Source organism: Furipterus horrens, unplaced genomic scaffold (genome assembly GCF_987537825.1).
Source record: "Furipterus horrens unplaced genomic scaffold, mFurHor1.1.pri manual_scaffold_6, whole genome shotgun sequence".
NCBI classification, from domain to species: domain Eukaryota; kingdom Metazoa; phylum Chordata; class Mammalia; order Chiroptera; family Furipteridae; genus Furipterus; species Furipterus horrens.
In genome coordinates, this window is record NW_028327176.1 from 191,945,517 (window position 1) to 191,968,067 (window position 22,551).

The 22,551-nt window shown below is 54.3% G+C and overlaps 1 protein-coding gene across 1 annotated transcript in view; it reads right to left on the reverse strand.

Moving 5' to 3' along the window:
- Nucleotides 1-17,037, reverse strand: part of CUNH6orf118 (chromosome unknown C6orf118 homolog) — a 33,382-nt gene extending 16,345 nt beyond the window's left edge. Inside the window, exons 1-8 of the mRNA XM_090280855.1 lie at nucleotides 17,013-17,037; nucleotides 11,324-11,979; nucleotides 10,279-10,395; nucleotides 9,428-9,487; nucleotides 8,596-8,720; nucleotides 6,125-6,183; nucleotides 2,117-2,298; nucleotides 398-451 (exon numbers count right to left, since the gene is read on the reverse strand). Coding sequence (XP_090136981.1) covers nucleotides 398-451; nucleotides 2,117-2,298; nucleotides 6,125-6,183; nucleotides 8,596-8,720; nucleotides 9,428-9,487; nucleotides 10,279-10,395; nucleotides 11,324-11,979; nucleotides 17,013-17,037 — 1,278 coding nt within the window. The remainder of the gene's footprint in view (nucleotides 1-397; nucleotides 452-2,116; nucleotides 2,299-6,124; nucleotides 6,184-8,595; nucleotides 8,721-9,427; nucleotides 9,488-10,278; nucleotides 10,396-11,323; nucleotides 11,980-17,012) is intronic.
- Nucleotides 17,038-22,551: the final 5,514 nt, after the last annotated feature.

The window sequence follows — 22,551 nt, forward strand, 5'->3', positions numbered from 1 at the left end:
AGATCCACATACACAGCAGAAACAGAACTATGAGCTATTATGCAGGAAGTTGTTAGCATGCATTTTGGAGGGGATCCTGAAAGCCGTTGGGGGAGCCGGTCCATTGTACTCCCTGTGACCAAATCAACTCATTAAAGTTAGTTGTTAGGTGTGGAAGGGGTTAAAGGAATGGTCAGTTCTTGTAGGCACGTGCAACTAGTTAGAAGTATATTTTTAATACATTAGCTGACTCTTCTCTAATTTTTAGCTAATATCTACACAGCCTCCTATGGCTAGCATTACAGAAAGTTGTCATTTAGAAAGCTAATGCATATATTTTTACTTGATTTATGACATAGCATAAGAAGGCACTGGGGGAAATGTTTCTATTGAAAAGCATCGATGAACAGACACTTACATTTATTTTCCTCGTTAAAACAGAATTCGCTCTTTCCAATTTCATAGCTTCGGTCTGAAGGGGGAAAATGATTTAAGAGAAAAACACTTGGTTAGGAATACTTTTCTCAGTCATTTCCCCCTTTACGGAACAAAATGTATTGTGTGAACACTGCTCTTCTGACCTCCGAGGCACCCAGTCACACACCACACAAGAGACACGAGTGGACGAAGTGTGACTTCCTGGGTGTGGTGTAAGGCAGACAGAGCCTGTTCTTCAGGGTCAGAAACTACAGTGCACAGGGTTGATGTTGTAAAAGACCAGAGAATTTTACGGAAATTCTAGAGCACAAGACTTTCTCACTTTTCAGAACAAATAATAGAATTTGTTAAGGTGACTGGATATGGTATAAAAATACAAATATCAACAAGTTACATACATACTAACAATAACTGATTATAAACTATAATATAAAATTATTTTAAGTTTTCATTTATAATAGTAGCAGATGCCATAAAGTCATGAGACTAAACATAACAATATTTAAAAGCAATGCATAAATTAAATAAATACAAAATCATCCTTGATGGAAATGTTAATATTGTAAACCTGTGACTTCTTCTCAAATGAATTCATAAATTCTTTATAAGCACAATTGAAATACCAAGAGTATTACTGAGCCTTAAAAAATTAGTTAACATACGCACGACCCATGAACATGAACTAAGGGGGGTGGGAATGCTGGGGGTAGGGGGGTACTGGGTGGAGGGGAGCAAAGGGGGGGAAATTGGAACTATTGTAACAACAGAATCAATAAAATATAACAAAAAAATTAGTTAACACAATGAATAAGAATATCCAAACTAATCGTGAACAAATAATGATGAGCAGAGGTTTCCCAGAGAGCCGACCAATTGAAAAGGACTGGCAGTTCAGTCAGGGAGGCTGTATGGTATGTCATTTAGAACTGAGGCTGAGCTTGGATCCTCTCTTACTGTTTGCTTGCTGTGCCCCCAGTCACGTTACACAGCATCTTTGCGTCTTGGTTTCCTCACCTGGAAAAGGCGGTTAATAATAGCACCTATTTCTCACTATTGCTAAGGGCTGCTGAGAATTAAATGACATAGTATTTTTTAAATGTTCACAGGAGTATCTGGTCCCCTGTAAACTGATGATACATTTAGTTATTTTTCTTTGGGTTAGAAATAATATAGTTCAAATTTAAAACCAGAAATAAATTACTTAATATGACAGTAAAAAATGTCACTATGAGTCCATGTGGCACAGAAGGAATGACAAGGGCTTTGGGCCCCCAAAGAATTAAGGTTGAACTCAACTTTGGCACCACTAAACTTTCAAGTTGGGTGGGTTATGTAACTACTCTGAGTGTCAGCTTACACTACTTGGTACGTGGTAGACACTAAATGGTCGCAGCCATTATTTTCACAAGGATTTTCTATACAAAATATTAAATTTTAAGAGACATCAATTGACCTGAAAGAGATCTGACCCTTAACCAAACTCTACATAATGCTTAGCATCTTCATTTTTGTTTTTAGCTAGATCTCCTAATTATCTAATCACTTGTTCAACATTGGCTACAAATGTTTTGAAATGGAAATATATTTGGACCAAATTTTATGGAATTTTTTTTATCCTATTGCAAAATCATATTGCTTCATGTGTTTGCTAAGATCAAATAAAGAATCATATAAACACTGAAATAAATAAATTGCATACCTCTATGCCTTTAATCTTATTCTCAGTGATATGTAAAATTCCAGTATGAACCAAAGTTGTTTTAATTTCTGTTTCAAGGGCTTGAATTTCATCCAATTTCTTAAGTATTTCACACCTCTTCTTTGCAACCTTGTCAATCAGAGTAAGGTGTTCCTCCTTCCTTACCTTGGTCTCAGATGAGTCTGGAGATATTTTTTAAAAGCAAAGCATTACTGTGTTTAATATCATAACCCTTTATCATAATATTATGTATTACTAACAATACTACATTATACATAGCTCTATGTTTTATATTGCTATAAAACGTAATATAACTCAATCTCCAAGCACATCGATGAAAATGACCTGATTCAAGAATGGGGTGTTACTCCCATTCGTGTAATCCTTGTGTTTATTGAATGCCTCCTCTGAGCAGGTACCGCCTTGTGGGGAAGACACAGGGAGACTCAGCCAGAGAAGTGTGACTACATTGAGACTCGAAAGATAAACAGGCATTAACAGGGGGAAAGGGTGAAGGAGCAGAATTTGGCACATTCACTAAAAAAAAAAAATGGATGATGCTAGAAAAGAAACAGGTGGATGATCTGAAAAAGTCTCATAAGCTATGCTAAGGAATCAGTCAAAGGTGTCACTGTGTGTACGGCACCAAACGCACATGACAGGAGGTGAGACCGGGCCCAAGAAGAGGAGTCATGAAGCCACCGCAGTCATTCGAACAAGACCAGGACGGTGCCTGTGGCAGAAGGGGAAATGGAGAGAGACAAAACCGGTTTGGGACATAGGACAAAAGTGGTACTGGGTCATTGCCTAGATCTGGGGACAGTGAAGAGGTAGGTACCCAGGTAGCCTCCAGGTCTCTGCGGGGTTGTAGCGAGGACATGTTTGGTAAGAGAGAAATAACAAGGTCAACACAACAGAGAGGTAGGGACGGTCTGGGTCTGCACCCAACTCCAGGCCAGGCTGAGGTGGCTCAGGGGACGGCAGTGAAGGCACCTGCCACAGGCTTTCTGACCGGAGCCTCCATGTGCTTGGAGAGAGAGGGAGAGCGAGACAGCCAGAGAGAGAGGGAGGATAACCGATCTGGGACATGTTGAGTTGAGACTCAGGTGGCTACGTCCACTAGGCAGTTGGATGTACTGATCTCAAGTCTAAAAGAAGATTCTAGCAAGAAAGAAACTTTAAATCAAAGACATGTGGACTGAATCAAAGACACGCTGGGAGCGCATGAATATCAGTGCCTACATGGTACAGAAAGGAGGTGAACCTTTTGAGAGTACCTCCCTGCTAAGCGAAGAGTACTTGTTATCAAACAGCTCAGGTAGATTCTGATTAGATTGGCAAGACTTAATTTTTTGAGGAAAAAAAAAAACAATTATTTTTTGATGGGAAAAAAAAAGGCAATAAGAAACACATAATAATACTTACTTGTACCTAGTGAAGAAGGCCAAAGTCATTGCTATCATTCAACTTTACCAAACTTGAGGGAAGGGAAAACGTTGAAGTTAAGTTTTGAAATTTGGGGAGATTAGTTAAGCAGATGCACGATGAACTAATAGTTAGCCTTCCAAACAAACTGTGAGAAAAAATACAAAAGAAAGGCTTTGATGGCATCCCTACCCTTAGCTGAAGGTCTCAGCCCGAGACAGCTGGTGGCAAAGAAGCCCAGAGAGGGTGAGACCGGTCACATGGCCCACTGGTACCCCTCTTCTGCCTGACGAGGAAGACTGGGGTATCGAGTGCGGGAAATGCCCAGAGGGATCTGGGACAGGACGCCTTCAGAAAAGAATACAGAAGGAAGAACACAGGACACCAGCGCAGGGAACCGCTCCTCGTGGTTTAGGGAAGTAGCCCCGGCCTGAGCATGACCTGCCGCCGGCACCCCGGCCGTGCCTGTCTTTAAGTCTCAACAGAAGGCTGCGCGGGAGACATACCTGAAAGCCACACAGAGGGTTGCCGTGGGAACTGGATTTAAAGATGCTTATTATGCTTTAGAACTTGCTCTGCTTTCTTATCTTTAATGTAACATAAACCATCTCTAGCAAGGAATGTATGAGACCTTGCACCTAATGCCAGTGTGGCGTCAGGATGTTTGATAGACGCTGACACAGACTGTCACTGTGCCCCCTGTACTGGTACACGTAATCTGTTACTGTCAGCTGTGGTCCTAACGCCTCCAAGCTATTGATGATTCACGAGTCTTGACCTTGTATCTCTCATGTGTATCCTCCTCAATAAAAGGCATGAGGGAAGAAGGTCTAATTGCTATTCTCCCCTAGAGAGAACAGCCACCTTCCTTCCCCCAGACATAACAAAGTGTCCTGGGTAAAAGTTTGTTCCGCCGTGGTCACGAAGCCTCTGCTGGACAGAGTGACTTCCAACTGAGCCTGGGGTGAGAGAGGCACCTCCGCCTCACACCAGGTCCCTTCCAGAGCGCAGAAAGAGCATCAGATCCAGCAATGAGGACGTTTACTTCAGTTCTAGAAAACTGGCAGCTTCCTTTATTGGTCTCTGCCATTGACCTCTGCCAGCAGTCGGCAATTAAACCACAAAATGACAACGTGTTTTCAGAGACAGCAAGCGGCCTAGAGCCCCAGCCCAGGATCCTGGGACCTGCCTATGAGAGGGACCCTGACCAAGAATGAGCAATGTGGGTGCAGGAAGAGAAGGGACCCTGCCACCTTCAGACTCTGCGATCAGAAGACAAGCACGGAGCCAGCCCAGGACAGAGACACGGCCTCGGGGACTCGGGCGCAAGGAAGCCCGGGAAGACAGACAGCTGGCGAAGACCACGTGGCCCCCGGGAAGGAGGGAAGAACTGCGGAAGGAAAACAGAAGGCTCTGGAGCGAACCTTTGAGGCCGAGTTCTGCGGGGAATGTCCTGCCGGCAGACGTGTGAGTGTGTCCTGGAACGCGGCGAGAGAAGAGACAGGGGTCCACGGGAGCCACCACGCGGTGCTGAACACACTGGGAGGGAAACACGTGTGACTGAGCCGTCGGGCAAACAGTAAAGGTTAAAGCGCGAGATACTGAACGGAACTAATTCTGATTATTTAATCATATTTAAAATCGTGCATCTAGTGTTAAGGTAGATTTTAATATCCATGGAATGCATACACATTTATAAACTGTAATTCCTTTGCCGTGAGCTGTGTGTGTGTCCTCACAGGAAGCGACGGCGCGCAGACACCCCGCCGTGGCCATCTGTGTCCTCCTTCACGCGGTCCTTCGTGCTTAATCCACACAATAAACCTGAGACGGCGCGGCCGTTGCCCCGACCTGCAGTCGGGCAGCTGAGGCCGCTGAGGCTACAATAAGGAGGCTCAGAGCCTGGGGAGCCACCAGCCACGGGGACGCCATGGAGTTGCCACGGGAGTGGGGTCCCGAGACGGACAGAGACCCAGAAAGGGTGTGTGAGACACGGGGCCTGGCAAGCCCAGGCAGCGTCAGGACCTCGTGGAAGTCAGTGAGGGCGGACTTCTCTGAGCGAGGGGTAAAAACGAAAAGCCACCTTCATGGCCGTGATGCTGAAAAGCGCCGGGACGCGGCCCCACTCCCTCGAGTTCACTCCCACGGGATGCTCTGAGCAAGGGCTCCCGATACCCCGCTAAGGCCTGTATGTAGTTTTAGACACTTTCTCTGGGATAAACCACAGTGAGCCCTTCAGCACGTCCTTGCGAGACCTGATTCCCACATTTAGGTCACTGGTCAAGTCCCTTAGGCTCTGTCTCAGACATCTCAGACGAACCCTGACATGATTCTCTCTGCACGAGGTCCTGACCTGACGCAATGTCCCGCTGACAACCACACAGGGCTTTAGGGCATACGCAGCAGGGACCGTGGTACCTGCCTCCCGGGGCGTGGACCAGCCAAGGGTGCGCAACGCGGCGGGAGCCGGGATGGCAGTCCTGGCCCCGCAGGAAGCTCTTGGGTCAACCGCCTCCCGTGCCTCTAAGATACTTCATCTAAAGCATCTCAGAAGAAGTAAAAGCTCACCATGTCTTAAAGCACATGAGTTTTCCTGCGCGGCCTGCAGCAGCCTGTGCTCCGCCTCCAATTCGCTTCTGAGTCTACAGTTCAAGACAAAAACAGTGAAATATTAGAGCTCCATTCATTTCTCTTCCTTTTATCTTATGTCCTTTTTAAACCAAAAAAGTAACTGAAAGTGTATGTAAAGATGTATGTGAGAACTTAAGTCAAGTCAAGAAAGCCGAAGACTACTTCCTTGCCAAGGTTGCGTACCCCACTATGTAAAGGAGCTGGTTCATGTAAAATAAACAGCTTCCCGCATGGTTTCCTGCTGTTGTTTTGTGACTTGGATCCCTGAAAGGCAGAGCGGCACACACCTAGCATGTTGTGTTCTGGCGCAAACAACAACTCGAGAGCAATGACAAGGTCTCGCTGGTGCTGGAACAAGATTTCATTGTTTCTCTGCAGTCTGCCTTCATCCACAGAGACAATTCCCAAATTCCACTGTATTTACACTAAAGATAAAGTACAAGAAATTTTTTAATAAAACAAAAACCTTTGTCTCTCTACCTTCATAGCCTCTTCTGGGTTCAAAATAAACTAAGTTGACTATCTTATTTCTAATGGATTTGGGGTGAGAAAAAAGGAAGCTAACCAGCATTGTATACGCTGAGAGAAACCCTGTGATTTTTGTGGAAACAGCACCAAATGACTTAACACTACACGTCTGCGGGGTCTAATAGTCTAAGAAGACTTCCCCACATACTAGCTCATTTTTTCAGATTAAAAGAAAGAGAAAAGTATTATGATCCCCAATTTCAAGAAACTGAGGTTATCTGCATTGATAATAATGGTAACAGCCTCTTCGATATATAACTTCAGAGTGTTTCGTTTCTATAAATTTTCTATGTGGTATATATTAAACATTACTCCCATTCCTATCCCGTTACTTTTACTTCTTCAGGGACTTGAATTACATGGAAACTGGATTTTCTCTGCCTATCTTCCATTTCAACCACTTTCCCTCTTTCTTTCTTTCTTTCTTTCTTTCTTTCTTTCTTTCTTTCTTTCTTTCTGTCTGTCTCTCTCTCTCTCTCTCTCGTTTTCACTGTCTTGTTTTCCTGCTTCTCTCCGAAGCCCTTTATTACATTTCATGCAGAACCGTTCCTCCTCGGGCGGCCGTCACTTGGTCTTGATCTAGGACTTTGGGTTTTTGCATCTCTCTCCTCGTTGTCGAATCCTGTTTCGGGTCTTCTGTTTTCAGGGCTGTTGGTTTCTGTGCTTGGGTTTAAAGCCCCAACACAAGGTGGTTTTCACACCCTGAAGGGCTCTTCTGAGGCTGTTTGGTTCAGTTCGGTTCTGCGGAAGCTTTGCCGGCTGTCAGCGGTTGCCCCAGGCAAGATTTCCATCAGCCGAATTGGCTGGATTCTGGTTTCTGCTTTCCCTTTAGAGTAGATGTTGTAGACAAAATCACTTGCGCCTGACTTCTGTGGGCAGGGCTCATGCTTCTGGGTGGGGCGTGGGCTTCCTGATTCAAGAGTAGCAAATATTCATGTGCAGTTGTCTGGGGTTTTTTTGTTTTGTTTTGTTTTGATCTTTACCTGGCTAGCATTTTTTGGAAGAAAGGGAGGTCGGTAGTGGGAGAGGTTGGGTGCCCTTCGGTTTTCTTCTCTTGTGGGGTCTACAGTCCCCTTTCCGGCTGCCCCTCCGACGCCTGGCCGTTTCAGAGGATGGTATCACCCCCTCGTATTCCTCCCGCCTGCGTCATCATCGTTCCGGAGGTGTTTCCGCTTCCACACCCACCTCTCCGTCCTCGCCTTCTCCGCCGGGTCTCCGGGACACCTGCCAGTGGCCCCTGTTGCTCTCTGTCCCGGGCGGTGGCTTTCGGGCATTTCAGGTCATCCACGGGCTCCCTCCTTCTCTCCCCTGCCCCCCACGACCCCGCTCTCCCGCAGGTCTGCAGGAAGTGGCAATACCTCGCTGACACTCAGTGCTTATTTTCTATTTGGGGCATTTTAAAATTTTATAGCTTCTGTCTTCCCGTTACCCTGAAGTTACAGGTTCCTTTGAATATTTTTGTTTGGTTGGTTGTGTTTCTTGTTTTGTTTTCTTGAGGATATTTTGAGTATGTTGGCTTTGCTTTAATTTTTTTACTCCTTCACAAATCGTTCCCTCCTGAAAGCTTAGGATACGGAGGCGTTAACCGGATTTCTTTTGGTCAAGGAACAATAAGGGCATTTATCAGGGGTGTCCTGACTTTTCAGCTCTCTCGACTATGAGATGAAGTCCTCGGGGACCACCAGAGAAGGCATGAGGATACCAGAAATGTCCCCAGCACCACCATGGAAACACCAGGCCTTCAACACGTGATGGCCCGTGGAAGGGGCCAGGTGGCCGGTCGGCGTGGGGATGACGCAGACAAATGCATACATGCATCCAAGCTCGCCGCTGCATTTCCAACGTTGTAAAATAAGCAAAGCCCGTGTAGGCCAGAGCAGGCCGACGACCCTCACCTGTCATTGTGCTCCAGGGCCGCCTTGGTGGCCATCACGAGGGCCCTCAGCTCCTCCTGGGCCAGGTGGACGTCCGCTGTCTTCACCGGCCTCCTCTCCAGCCCCCGGGCCTGGGCCAGCAGAGTCTAGGGGACGAGCGCATGGGCGAGTCAAAGACACGGGACCGTGAGTACGTCCCTCTTCCTGGTCATCACGGTGCATTCAGGCCGCTCTGAGCCAAAGCACACGGCGGGGCCAGGGGAGCGGGGAGGCCTGCGGGCTGGGGAGAGACGCCGGAGGGGGACAGTGAGGCACGCGAGGGTCTGCGTGGCAGGTTTTTCAATATCTTAAGGTTTTGTTTTCCAAGGAAATTTAAGCATGGCGGTGCTTTCACTGCCGGTTTGTGTGCGGGCAGAACATGCTGACGGAGCGCTTCCAGAACGTTACCCTGGGGACCACAGTGACTTCCTCCAATTAGAGAGAAACAATTCAATTCGGTCACGACTTCCACCGGCCAGGCATCCCAACCTCCCTCCTCTTGGAAGGACATGAGTCACTGCCTTAAGGCCCACCCTAATGGCCTCATCGGAACGAGATCACATCTGTACGGACGCAGTTTCCCCAGAGGGTCCCGCGTAGGCACAGCGTTCTGGACACTATCAGACCCAGCAGCTCAAAGGCAAACCCTTCACCAGGGCATCCTGCAGTGGGTCCGAGGGATGGCCCTTCGGTACACACCTCACCATCCAGATTACGTCAGCACAGGGAGGTCCCCTCGGACCCCGGGGCTTTCTGCCCCCCCGTGGATGGGGCAGCAACAGCTCTGTGCAGGCGCCTGCAGGGGGGTGCTGACCTGGTGCCGTGCCGCGGGCCGGGCGTGCAGCAGAATGGCCACGTAGAGCTCGTACTCATCCTGCACGGAGAAGAGCAGAGGCCACTGGGGCGGCGCCCTGAGTTCACGCAGCAGGGCTGGGTTCTGCATGCGTAAGTAATGTGGGTGTCCGTTTCAATCACTTTAAAAAGACAACCTCTTTCTACAGTATGTTAACCAATATACACACTGAGACGTTTGCATTCTGAGCATCTCTGAAGCACGTGTGAGTTTGAACTATTGATCCCCCAGGGCAGGGTCATCAAATGCCTTGACCCAAGACACACGTGACTGCTTGCCACGAGGAAGCTCCATGGGTGTGGGTCCTGCTGACCTGCCAGGGCCAGCCCTGAGGCCTGGGGACATTCTCTTCACATCCTGTCACCACACAGCTACCTTAAAGAATTCCTCATCACTAAGAACTTGGAGGAGAGCAGGCCGCGTAAGCAACCTAATTTCAATGCAGCTTCCACATAAAGGTCCCTCTCATGCAATCGCAACAGATGTATAACTTCATAAGGACGCATAAAAATTCCATATGCATAATTATATGTGTATGTACTACAGATGCACAGCTGTTTAAATTTATATATAACTGGGAAGCTTTCATGGAAAATATGGCTCCGGGCCTGAGCGGGCTGGGTGTCCACCGCATGCGGCCCATGGGTGACCCAGGCGGCTGTAGGCGCATCACTTGGTGTCTCTGCGTGATTTCCTTCATCTGTGGAAGGGGGACCGTGACCCTGGGGAGAATTTCGGTGAGGCTTGAGATCATGTGTGCAGAACATCAGGACCGGCTCTCAAATGTTAGGTGAGAAAAGTGTGTTTCTTACCTTAACTTCTTTCAAGATATCGCCAAATATCAAAGAACTGTTACAAATGTCTTCAAAGACGTTGCTGAAGGCCTGCAGCCTGGTGTAAGGGTTGCACCCACACACTTTCCGGAGCTCCTGGAGGAGAAACAGAGACCACCCTCTCAGGGCACCCTGGTCTCCCCTTCCGACGGTTCTCAGACTGAGGACTCAGAACCCCCAGCTCCTGCCACCCAAGGATCGGGCCCCCATGGGCTCCCCAGCTCCCGCCACCCAAGGATCGGGCCCCCCATGGGCTCCCCAGCTCCCGCCACCCAAGGATCGGGCCCCCCATGGGCTCCCTAGCTCCCGCCACCCAAGTTGGGCCCCAGCAGGGCCGGGAGACATCCAAGTGTGCCTGGTGTCCTCTAAGGGCGCTGAGAGCCTTTGGTGACCTGCTCATCCAACGCTTCTTTCTTGCTCTTTCCTTCTCTTCACCCCTTCCCTTGCACCCCGTCCCCAAGGGCTCCCTCTAGCTGCACACGGCCCCAAGCCTACCCTCTCCGGCAGCCTCTCAGCCCAAACCCCCTCGCAGCTTGGTGAGCTCACAGCAGACCTCTCTCCTCTTCTCCCTCATCCCCCCACCCCCACACACACACCAGGCCCAGCCCCGTCCCTGCTGGTGGCCCGGGGGGTTCTCCGCAGCACCTGACATGGCACAGCGCGCCTCCTGTGGACGGGTGGCTACTGGGCAGGCGTCACCTGGTGACATGGCCCACCCTCTCTCTCCTCGCTGCCCCGCAGGTCGCTCCCTCATGAGTCAGGAGACCCTTCGCTCGGGGCTCCTGCTGCCGGTGAAGGTTTGTTCACCGCCATGCCTGCAGCCACCTCCAAGTGTGGCCTCCGTCATGCCACCCTGTTGCCACCTGCGTCACGTGGGACGGGCTCACTGACTGGCAGCTTTGTCACATCCCACCTGGACCTGGACGTGGAGGTGGAGGTGCGGCCTCTGCGGGCCCGGCTCCGCCCACAGCCCTCGCCGCGGGGCCTGGAGCGCACGGGCCGGGGCGCAGAGGCGCAGCCTCACCTGCTCCAGCTGCCTCTCATGGCGCACGGCCACCTTGCGCCCCGTGAGATCGCGCTCCACGAGGTCTTGGGTTGCGAGCACTTCTCTCTGGAACCACAAGAACTTCCTATACTTGTCTGCTTTTGTCAGGCCGGCCAAGTGCGAGCTGACGTACAGGTATTCGTCCTCGCCCGGGGGCGACGTGGCGCCCTGGCGGCTGGACCGCAGCACCTTCAGCAGCGGCCACTGGAGCTCTTCCCTCCTTCGCTGCGCCGCGCCCCCGCTGCCCCGAGGGGGCTCCGGACGGACCTCCTCCCCGGACGCGTGCGAGGTGTGCGCCACGGGGTTCAGGTACCGGGACAGCGGGGTGCTGGGGCCGTCGCTGGGGTGCAGAGCTGTGTTGATGGTGAAATAGGCCAGCGCGCCCTTCATCCTGGTCGTCCTCCCGTCGGACGGCGCCCCCGCCCCGCGGGTCTCCCGCGCCTTCGGCCCGCTGGCGTGGCGCCAGTGACGCAGGATGGCCTCGGGGGGCCTGTACAGCTTGTTGGGGTTCAGGTGCCCGGAGGTGTAGAGGGAGATGTCATCCCGGTGGCCTTTCTCCAGCTTGTTCAGCAGTTCCGTGAGGTCGCACAGCGTCTTCACGCCCGGGGGCTCACAGTGCTTCCGCTGGAGGTAAACTGGGGGGGGGGGAGACACAGGGAGGCCATTAGAGCCGCACGCAGGGCCCCGTGAGGCTGCGACAGCGCGCACACGTTTGCGAGCCGGCAGAGCCCGTCGCCCAGACACCGAGGGGACGGCCCAGACACCCACTCATCAGGCCGTTCCTGCGCAGGACAGTGAGGCAGGACACGTTCCTTGTTCCCCCAGAAGGAGCAAGGGCCCAGACCAACGAGGAAAGGTCGCAGCGTCTCCTGCGGGCTGGCAGCCGACCCCGCATGCAGGAGCTGCAGAGACAGGTCAGAGCCGCCACCTGGAGGGGCTGGGGCCCCGCTCCCCGCCGCCCCCCGGGTGTGAGGACGTGGCCTGGCTGAGTTCTCGGAAGCTTTGGGGGGGCTCACTTCGGGACTCACTCCTGTTGTTGACATAATCCCGGTCCTTGCCGCTGTAGGGCTGGGGTCTCCCCACCGCCTTGCTTGCTGTTGTGGGGGTGACCCTGCTCCCAGGAGCCAGCCGCGTCCCCCGACACACAGCCCCTCCACCTCCGAGCCAGAGAGGGCCTCTCACAGCCTCCCGCGCCCGCCTCTGCCCTTCCTGGTGGGAAAGCCGGGCCGGCCCCACGCTCTCCCTGTCCGGAGGCCGCCAGGGCGGGAGCCCACAGCTCAGTCCGGAGCACTCTCCTCTCGTTCACAGGCCTACGGGGGACCATGCCAGACCTGCCCACCACCGCGGCCGGGGACCTTGGGCCATCCCAGAGCTGGGCCACCCCAGGGACGCCCCCAACCAAGCGCCCGGTCTCCTGGGCATTGTCCCACGTAAGAACAAGTCTCCCTTTCCCTCTCGTGTGGTCGGGAACCAGAGCCACTGCTCCCAGCCACGTGCTTGCTGAGAACGTCCACTATGGATTAGCACAGAACTTCCAAGAAGCCATTCATGAAATGTTAAAATATTGATAGAATAATGTTCAAGACAGATTATTATAATTCATCAAAGGCGTCAAGACATAAAGATCGCACTGAAATCTCATTGCCTTGGTCAGGCTTTCCTGGGAGACAGAAGTGGTAAGTGTAGGGGGACAGACAGACGGGCAGACAGACAGAGATACGTGGGTTGCTTATAAGGGTTTGGCTCACACCATTATGCAGCCTGGCAAGTCCACAACCTGCAGGCGGGCCGGCGGCCTGGAGACCTGGTTCTCCTCGGCAGGCCGTTGCTGGGGGGCTCCCTCCCCCTCTACAAGGCCGGCCTTTGTCCAACGAAGGCCTTCGGCTGAGCGGATGGTCCCGTGCGACAGTGGGCACCCGGCTTGGCTGCGAGTCCCCTGGCTCGCGTGTCCCTCTCCTCCAACAAGCATCCTCCACAGACACGTCCAGTGACATTTGACCAAACACCTGGGCAGGTGGCCCGGCTAAGGCGGCACGTGATTTCACCATCACACGCAGTCTCCCAGCTCTTGGGGAACGCGAGAAAGAGGCGATTGATTACTGCGTTACCCTTCGGTTTGGGGGTTTTTCTGTTCTTTGTTTTTCAGAAAAGGGCTTGAAGCGACCAGCAGCTCAGTGATGTCGTTCTCCTACTCGGAGGACTTTTCCTCAGACCTCGCAGACCTGAAGAACTCAGAGCGCGTGTTCTCTCCCTAGTTCCTGTGCTGCGTGCCACGCACCCCGGCCTAGAAACGAACGTCTTCCATTCCTGACTGAGAACGTTGTGGGGCGCACGCCCTTCTGCTCCCAGTGGGAGGGTTCCACACCTGCGGGGGCTCTGAGACGGGGCGCTGTGTGCAGGGAACGGGACCTCAGTTCCTCAGCCGCAGGGAAGCGGGTTCTGCCACACGGCCTAGGTGGTCCTGGGAGGGGCGGGCCCCCCGGAGCCTCCAGGGGGCAGGCAGCCGGGCTGCACCCAGCAGGGCCCACCACGCCCACGCCGGCGTCGGCCCCGCAGGACTGCGGTTAGGCTGTGTGCGGCTCTAAGTCCATGAGTCTGCGGCCGCCTGCCGCAGCAGAAGCTGTACAGGCATGAGGTTGGAGGGACGGGCCATGACGTGATGCGCGACGGGGTGGGGGACACGGGGCCTGCCCCAAGGGCAGCCGGAGGGAGCAGGCGGGCGCGGGGCTCCCGCTGCGCCCCTGCTGTGTGCGGGCACCGCCGCCCACTCACCCTGGCTCCACTGGCTTACTGGCTGGGGGTTATCTGGCAACTGTTTCCTCCTCCTAGTTTATCATGGACAGAATATGTCGTCGTCGTCGTCGGCAGCCGTCCGTCTCGAGAGACGATGGCGTAGCTTCCTGAGAGTCTATCTGCACCGCCGAGAATGGCTGTGCAGTCCGATTCGGGAGTGACAATCCCTGCCGCACTTGTTACAGGTGAAGGCAGATGGCTGTTGTTGCTGCCGCTGATGCTGCTTCCGCCTCGATCTTTTCTGGACCGCCTCCTCGTTGCGCGCAGCCTCCGCGCGTGACGTACCTTGCCTGACCGCGAGCCTCCAGGCTAGGCGGTCGTCTGCTTGAACTTCCCATGTGTTGAGATTGATGGAGCATTGTGTCATGTCCTTTTTGCAGATGTCTTTGAACCGCAGTTTTGGGCGCCCTGTCATCCTCTTGCCTTCTGCTAGCTCGCCGTAGAGGAGGTCTTTGGGGATACGGCCTGCATCCATTCTTTTGACATGGCCGAGCCACCTGAGGCGTCTCTCGCTAAGAACTGCATGCAAACTGCACATATTGGCTCGCTTCAGCACCTCGGTGTTGGGGACCTTATCCTGCCAGGCGACATGCAGGACGCGTCGCAGGCACCTCATGTGGAAGCTGTTGAGTTTCCTTTCGTGCCTTGCGTAGGTGGTCCACGTCTCGCTGCCATAGAGGAGAGTGCTGAGTACGCAGGCTTGGTAGATGCGCAGTCTGGTTTTCTCAGTGAGGCTGGAATTGTTCCACGCTCGCCGGTTCAGTCTGGCCATAACTGTGGCTGCCCTGGCGATTCTCCGGTTGACCTCCAAGTCGACTGACAGAGAGCTCGAGATGGTGGACCCGAGGTAAGTGAAGTCGTTGACAACCTCCAGGGTGTATCCGTCGATGGTGATGCATGGGGGAGTCCCTGTGCCTTGAGCCATAACATTCGTCTTCGTCAGGCTGATGGCTAGTCCGAACTCCTTGCATGCGTGGGAAAGGCAAGTGACTAGCTGTTGGAGTCCCTCTTCGGAGTGTGATGTCAAAGCTGCGTCGTCGGCGAAGAGCATCTCACGGATGAGCACCTCTTTGACTTTGGTCTTGGCTCGTAGACGGGCCAGGTTGTAGAGCTTGCCATCGGATCTGGTGTGAATGAAGACACCCTCGCTGCAGTCCTTAAAGGCGTATTGGAGGAGCATGGAGAAGAAGATTCCGAACAGCGTAGGCGCGAGGACGCAGCCCTGCTTTACTCCGCTGCTGACTGGGAAGGCCTCAGAGGTTGCGCCGTTGTAGGACACCGTGCTGTGCATGTTGTCGTGAAAGGACATGACCACAGCAAGCAGATGTGGTGGACAGCCAATCTTCCGTAGCAAGCTGAAGAGTCCGCTTCGACTGACCAGATCAAACGCCTTCGTGAGGTCAATAAAGGCGAGGTAGAGTGGTTTATGCTGCTCGTGACACTTCTCCTGCAGCTGGCGTAGGGAGAAGATCATGTCCACTGTTGAGCGGCCAGCTCTGAAGCCACACTGGGACTCTGGGTAGACGCGGGAAGCAAGGGTCTGCAGGCGGGCAAGAGCGACCCGGGCGAATACTTTGCCGACAACGCTGAGGAGAGAGATGCCCCGGTAGTTGTTGCAGTCGCTGCGGTCTCCTTTGTTCTTGTACTTTGTTCTTGTACACGGACAGAATATGTACTTCGTAGGAAATGAGGACGAGGCACGTTTCTGTCGCGACACCAGCTGCCTTTGCACAGGAAGCGCCTGGCGGAGGTCCTGGGGCGGCTCTCGGCCGGCTACTGCTGTTGACACAAAGGCGTGTGGCCAGTGGCTCAGATGTTGGCATCTCATGACCCCCTCACCATGCCACCCGCCTAGCGGGACATACACACGCCACGTGGCACCTCCAGGGACAGGCTGTGCAAAGCCAGCTGAGCGGCTGGACACGAGGGCCCCGAACAGACCTCACTGCGCGTACGGGAAGCAGAAAAGACAGAAAGCCGTGCGCTGAGGCCCCACAATGAGAAGTTCTTCCCCCTCCTGCACTGAGACGACCGTCCCGGGGAGCAGACGGACGTTACCATTTCTCGTCTTTATAAAGAAGAGGGTTTTGTTAACGCAGAAGAAACAGCCAAAGGACTTACAGGAAGCAGGCGCTGTGGTTCCCCTGACCCCACAGATGAGGAAACTGAGTCAGAGGTGGTTCAGGTCAGGGGCAGCAGGCTGTGGCCAGAGCCACATGCACAGAGAATGGTCCCGCATGCACTTGGAAGTCATAAAATAAAAATTTCATAAAGATATTTGATAATTCAGACTGTTTTTGCTCAATCCAACTAGGTCTCTCTATGCCCAGAGTACCTGGGTCATCGGCCCCATTTCCAGGGTCACCGTGCAGGGTTGGAGCAGTGGCCTCCACGTCAGACACCGGGGGCACCGTCTCCCTGCCTCCCATTCAGGAATTCACAACAACAGACTCAGGCTAAGGAAAGCCACCAGATAAAGAGAGAGTGAAGCGGTGTGTGCCCGGGGGACTGGTGGGCGTGCAGCAAGGCCTGGGGAAGGGCCACGTGCCACAGAAAGTGTCCTGCACACAGCCCTGTCGGAAGAATACAGGAATAGCATCTAGAAATTTCCTCCTCCATCCACCCTCCCGCCAAGGACAGCGACACACACACACACACACGTCTGGTCTGTTCCCTTTGCGTGCTGTTACCAGATTTTCTGTGGAAGCAGCTCAACCTCAAACCCAGCCCTCACCCCTGGGGACCCAGGAGCTTAGCTGCAGCTGCCAGAGGACCTTCATTGTCCTTCCACACGGGGCTCGGAGCCTCTGGGTCCTAGGCAACCGAACGCCAACAAACAGGTCACAGCAAACGCAGACGCCCAGTGCCCACTTACGCTCCGGCTCCAAATCCTCGGCCATCGCCTCCCCCAAGCGGGGCTCCTGGCTGGGCTCCTGGCTGCGCTCTGAGTCGCCGAGGAGACACAAACATTCTGAGTCCCCTGCACGGTGTTCCTCTGCTGCCAGGCAACCAGGCCACACAGCCCCACCGCCCCTCCTCGGGATCTCTCCCCGGACCCTCCCCCTCCCAAGCCTCTGGCCTCCTTCAGCATGGAGCACTAGGTTTGCTTGCTTGTTTTACCTTGTAAAATAAAACATTTCTTATGGTGTGAAAAAAATCCAAATACCCTTGCACTCTTTGATTCCTCTCCAGAACCTGGGGAGCAAAAAGGGTAAGTGGTCTCCAGTTGGGCATCTTGTACAGAGAGGTTCACATTGCACGGTGCACAACCCACCCCACTGTGCCTAGAGCTCTAGCACACAGCAGGCACTGCGCCTGGAGTTCTAGGACACAGCAGGTGTTGTGCCTGGAGCTCTAGCACACAGTAGGCGCTGTGCCTGGAGCTCTAGCACACAGTAGGCGCTGTGCCTGGAGCTCTAGCACACAGTAGGTGCCGATCCTGGAGCTCTAGCACACAGTAGGTGCTGTGCCTGGAACTCCAGCACACAGTATGCCTGCACCTGGAGCTCTAGCACACAGTAGGCGCTGTGCCTGGAACTCCAGCACACAGTATGCCTGCACCTGGAGCTCTAGCACATAGTAGGTGCTGCGCCTGGAGCTCTAGCACAGGGCAGGCACCGCCACTAAACCACCAGGGAGCCACTTCAGGGAAATGGCCCACAGATTTCCCAGCAGGACCTGAGATGACCTGAGGCAGTAACTCGCTGAGACCAGTTAGCAGGGAGAAAAGGTTTGCGGCAAGGCCTGTGCCCTTCCTGCAGGCCAGGCCCCGTGCTGCAGGAGAAAACGCCCAAAGTCCCCACTCTCCCCATCGCAGAGCGCAGTGGGGTGGGGTGGGCTGCTCCCAGGAGAGGAGCTTGGAATGGCCCTCACTGTTTCACGCTCTGAACGGGGACAGGTGACGGCAGTCATTGTGCAGAGCTGTGACGGCGAGGAAGGGCGGTGCCTGGGAAGGCTTCGTGCACATACAACTTCTTTTTTAAAAAGAAAAAAAAACTTCTGATTTTATTCTTTTTTAAATTTATTTATTTATTTATTTATTTTAGAGAGAGGGGAAAGGAGAAAGAGAGGGAGAGAAACATCAGTGTGCGGTTGCCTCTCACTCGCGCCCCCAACTGGGGACCTGACGTGCAACCTGGTCATGTGCCCTGACTGGGAATTGAACCAGCGACACTTGGCTTGCAGGCCGACGCTCAATCCACTGAGCCACAGCAGCCAGGGCTACATACAACTTCTTTTATCCCCATTGGTGCCGGTCAGACATGTCTCTGTGAGCGCTCAGAAGCCACGAGGTTGCCGTGACCCCGCGTGCTCAGCCGGCTCTGTCATCAGGTGCATGTCACCTGGAGACAGGTAACGAAAGGGTTTGCGGACCTTCTCTCCCCAGAGCTGAAAGTTTAGGGGTCCAGCCCCAGCTGGAAATGCGGATACGAAAACCCCCACGTGGTGTCCGGGACCTAAGCCTTGATCCTGAGGAGAAAATGCTTTGCCTCCAGCCTTCCGTTAATTACAAATTAGGATCAAGTGTGTGGCAACTCAGGGTTTCGTGCGACCAGCAATTGGAGATGAAACAATGAGTCTTTCTGCCCAGAACTGCTCAGTGACCTGGTCAGGTGGCCGCTGTCCCTGTAGAGTGTAGGACCTGCCCCAGTCTCTGTCCTGCGTGGCGGGCACCCTCCACAGACGGGCTAGAGGAGCAGGCTCCCAGACCTTGGCACACACAGTCCTGGGAAGTGTGGGCCTCGGGGCCAGTGGTCACCCCGGAGTCCAGCCTGCACTGCCCCCGCTCTGATCATCGGCACAAGGATGGATTTAGCTCATTCCGCGTGAAACTGCAGAGTCTTAGCTTAGATCAGAAGGAAAGTGATTTATTCATTGCTACGGCCTGCATTTCTCCTGAGTCAGCCCCCCAGGCAGGGCACGTGTAGTTAGATTAGCCGCCCCCCGACACACACACGCTCAAGGTCAGGACATTGGTGCTCAAGCTGGTAACAAGCCTTAAAAACTCACCTGCGACGCTCGCATTTCTAAATATTTCCATAAAGGTCTGAGGCAGAAACATATTGACTTATTATGTTATGAGGGCAATGAATTTATCTGCCAAAAACAGGCAGGATCTTCCCTGAGGCCAGACCTGCACGTGGGAATGAACAGGAACTGCTCACCACGCAAATCGCGCTGCAGGCGTGCGGATTAGTGTCCTGCCGCTTGGTTTCCCGGCTCTAGATGGCGCCGGGGGACACATGAGAATCCTTGGCCAGGCTGAGCACCTACAGCTAAAGCCATCGTGCCAACTAGTTCATTGCCCTGCACGGCCGTCCCTCCTGCCCTGTGTTCAGCCAGAGAGAAGAAAGGCACCGTCTGCTCTGGGCGTTTGCTATGGACGCAGAAACGCACGATTTAGCTGTGAAGAAGCTCGGGGGGAGGAGGTGACCGGGGTGCAGCCGCGGTGCCCTGAGCCCGGGGTGAGGCGAGCGCCCGGCCCTGGGGACGCAGCGGGTGCGGTGCCCCCTCCTCCTCCGGGACGCACACGCGCGCGAGCCGGGCTGAGAAGCAGCCCTGTGTTGTCACCGAGGGCGGGAGCCTAGTGTGCGGCCACAGCAGCTGACAAGCTGGAACTTGGTCAAAAATAAATATTTTCCGTTCCTGCGTTTTCGCTGTTAGAACTTGTGCAAAACGGACGAGGTTGGGAGGGCTGCTGAAGCCTCGGTCTGAGCCCTGGAGGGGCGAGTGAGGAAGGCCAGGTGCGCGGCAGCTGATGGGACGGGGCGCACCAAGGCGGGGCCCGAGACGCGGGTGTCCGGAGCACGGTCGGGGAGGGGACTCCAAGCAGGGACCTACTGAGAGATTTCACACAGGAGAGACACCACGAACTCCCCCTCCAGAAGGAGCACTTAGCTGCTCCGTGCTGTGGGGGACGCATCGGGGCGGCCGTGGGAGTCGGGCTGCCAGCCAGCTGGAGGCGCAGGTGAGTGGTGCCCAGCCCCGACCCCCGGAGCCACCTCCCACCCAGACGCGTGCAAGGAGAGTCCTCCACGCCCCCAAGGCCGAGGCGCTGCGGCTCCCCATCCTTGTCCTCTCGCCTTTGTCGGGCCCCTCCTGCCCCGTCATCCTCTCTCCGTGGGTCTCAACTGCGCACACAGCTGTGCTGGGTCCGGATGGAGGAGCTGGTGGTTCCTCATTAAAAATAGTGACGGGGCCCTGGCCACTGTGGCTCAATGGATTGGGCGTCGGCCTGAGAACCAAGTGTCACTGGTTCGATCCCCAGTCAGGGCACATGACCAGGTTGCATGTCAGGTCCCTAGTTGGGGGCACGAGTGAGAGGCAACCACACAGTGATGTTTCTCTCCCTCTCTTTCTCCTTTCCCCTCTCTCTAAAAATAAATAAATAAACAAACCAATAAATTATTTAAAAAAAAAACAGTGACAGTCTTTGTGACCCGCGGCTTCCCGCCTAACATCCTGGTTCTCCAGAAGAATTTAACCGTTAGTGAGGGGCGGAGGGGTCCTGAGAAGAGGCTGTGACAGGGGTCTCCCTTGGTAAAACCGAGAGGCGGGTGGAGCTCACCCCACCCCCAGGCTCCGGGGAGAGACCCTCCAGGGCGCCGGCATCCTCAGCTCCCAGCTGCCCCGAGACTTCAGAGCGAGAGTGGACCAGAGCTGGTCGCGTTGCCCTCACCACGGCTGCTCTTCTGCCTCCACCCCAGCCGGGAGGCACCCTCCTGACAGCACCCCCGGGCCACCGGGCCCCCCGGACGTGGCAGGTGGCTTCCTCTCCCCGCGCAAAGGTCCACCGATCCAGCTGCCACGTCACCCGGTCTGTCCCATCCCGACACACCTCCTGCTCTGGGTGTGAGGTCGTGGGCCTCTCTGGGTACCATTATTGGGCCGGCTGTGCCCCCCTCCCCCCCAGGAGCTGCCCTGAGGCTGTGACCCGAGGCTCTGGGCGCAGGGACCGCTAAGGCGAAGGCGCTGCCAGAGGCAACTACAGACCCGTCCCCAGGCTCCTGGCTGAGCTGACAGGGGAGCTCAACCTGAAGCCAGAGCCGCAGACGGTCGCACGCAGGTCCCGCTGCTTTGGGGTTCGTTTGTTGTTCTTCTGTTCATTTGTTTGTTTGTTTTTGTTTTTGTTTTTGACGATTGGAGAGATCTGAGCATGACGTGTAAGGACCGGGGCTGTGGAGGAGGACATGTGGGACATGTAGCAATTGGGGACAGTCACTGCCAGGCCTGGTACACGTCTAGGAGGCGCAGGCAGGCTGCCCCAGGGACGCTGGGCACGCAGGGAAAGGCCCTGTCACTGCGGACAAGGACGCAAAGTGGACAGACCCTCCCAGTCACCCCACTGTCAATGCACAGGTGACAGTGAGCCCTGTGTCCCCTCCCCCTGTGGCATCCTGGGCAGGCAGTGACATTTAGGCCCAGAACCCTGTCCAGCATGGCTTCTCAGAAACCAGACCCCCTGTATCGTGGCCTTTCAATTTCCCTAGAGGTGGCACTGAGCAGTGCCAATAGCAGGCACGTCACCGAGATCACAGCAGGGCCACCCTCCCAGTTCACAGCAACAGCCGTGGGGCAAGGGGACGCATGACTGTCCCCCAGCTGCTCAGAGAAACACTTGGCCCTGCTGATGACTTCCTCTTCCAAGCCTACCCTTTGCACTGCCGGCATCTTCATTAGGAACAAGGAGTTGCTCACATTTCATAATAAATAATAATAACAATGGCAGCCCTATTATACTCAAGCATGAAAATAGACGTAACAGTCACGTCTCACTAGGATTCATCGCTAAGCTACTAGAACCAAAAATTTGACACCCTGAACAGCTTAGATCAGTGCAGCAAAAATATTTCACTGGCGTTAAGTTCAGTGAAAAAGTGTAACTATCCAGAACTGTATTTAATTGGCCTTGAATTTCTAATGTGTCCAATGTAGAAAACTCAGTCACGTTCAGTTAGTTCTGCTAAACTTCCTGTGTCCTGATTTCCACAGGCTTTAAGTCTGTCCCCCAGACTCTGTCCCCACTGAGGACCGGGTGTGGCCGAGGGCAGATGGGGACGGCGGGCGTGGGCGCAGGAACATGGGCCTTCCGGCTGCCCGCTCCTTGGCCACAGCGACGTCCCTGGAGCCAGGCTCCGCTCCTCTGGGTCAGGGTTCACCGAGGCGGCGTGACCCCATCTGTGTGTACGCCCTCCGCAGCTGCCTCCCCGTGTCAGCCCCGTGGGAGTCCCTTGGGTGGCTGGTTCTCTGGCTCAGGGTGACCCCCAGGGCTGCCATCCCCCAGAGCGGAGCGAAGGGCTCGGTCGCCTGGCCATCTCAGGCAGCTGCGGCTCTTGGCCTCCTTGCCGAGACGGACAGGGCTTGAGACTCACCTGTGCCCTGCGCCCTCACCCAGCTCCAGGGAAGAGCGGCCC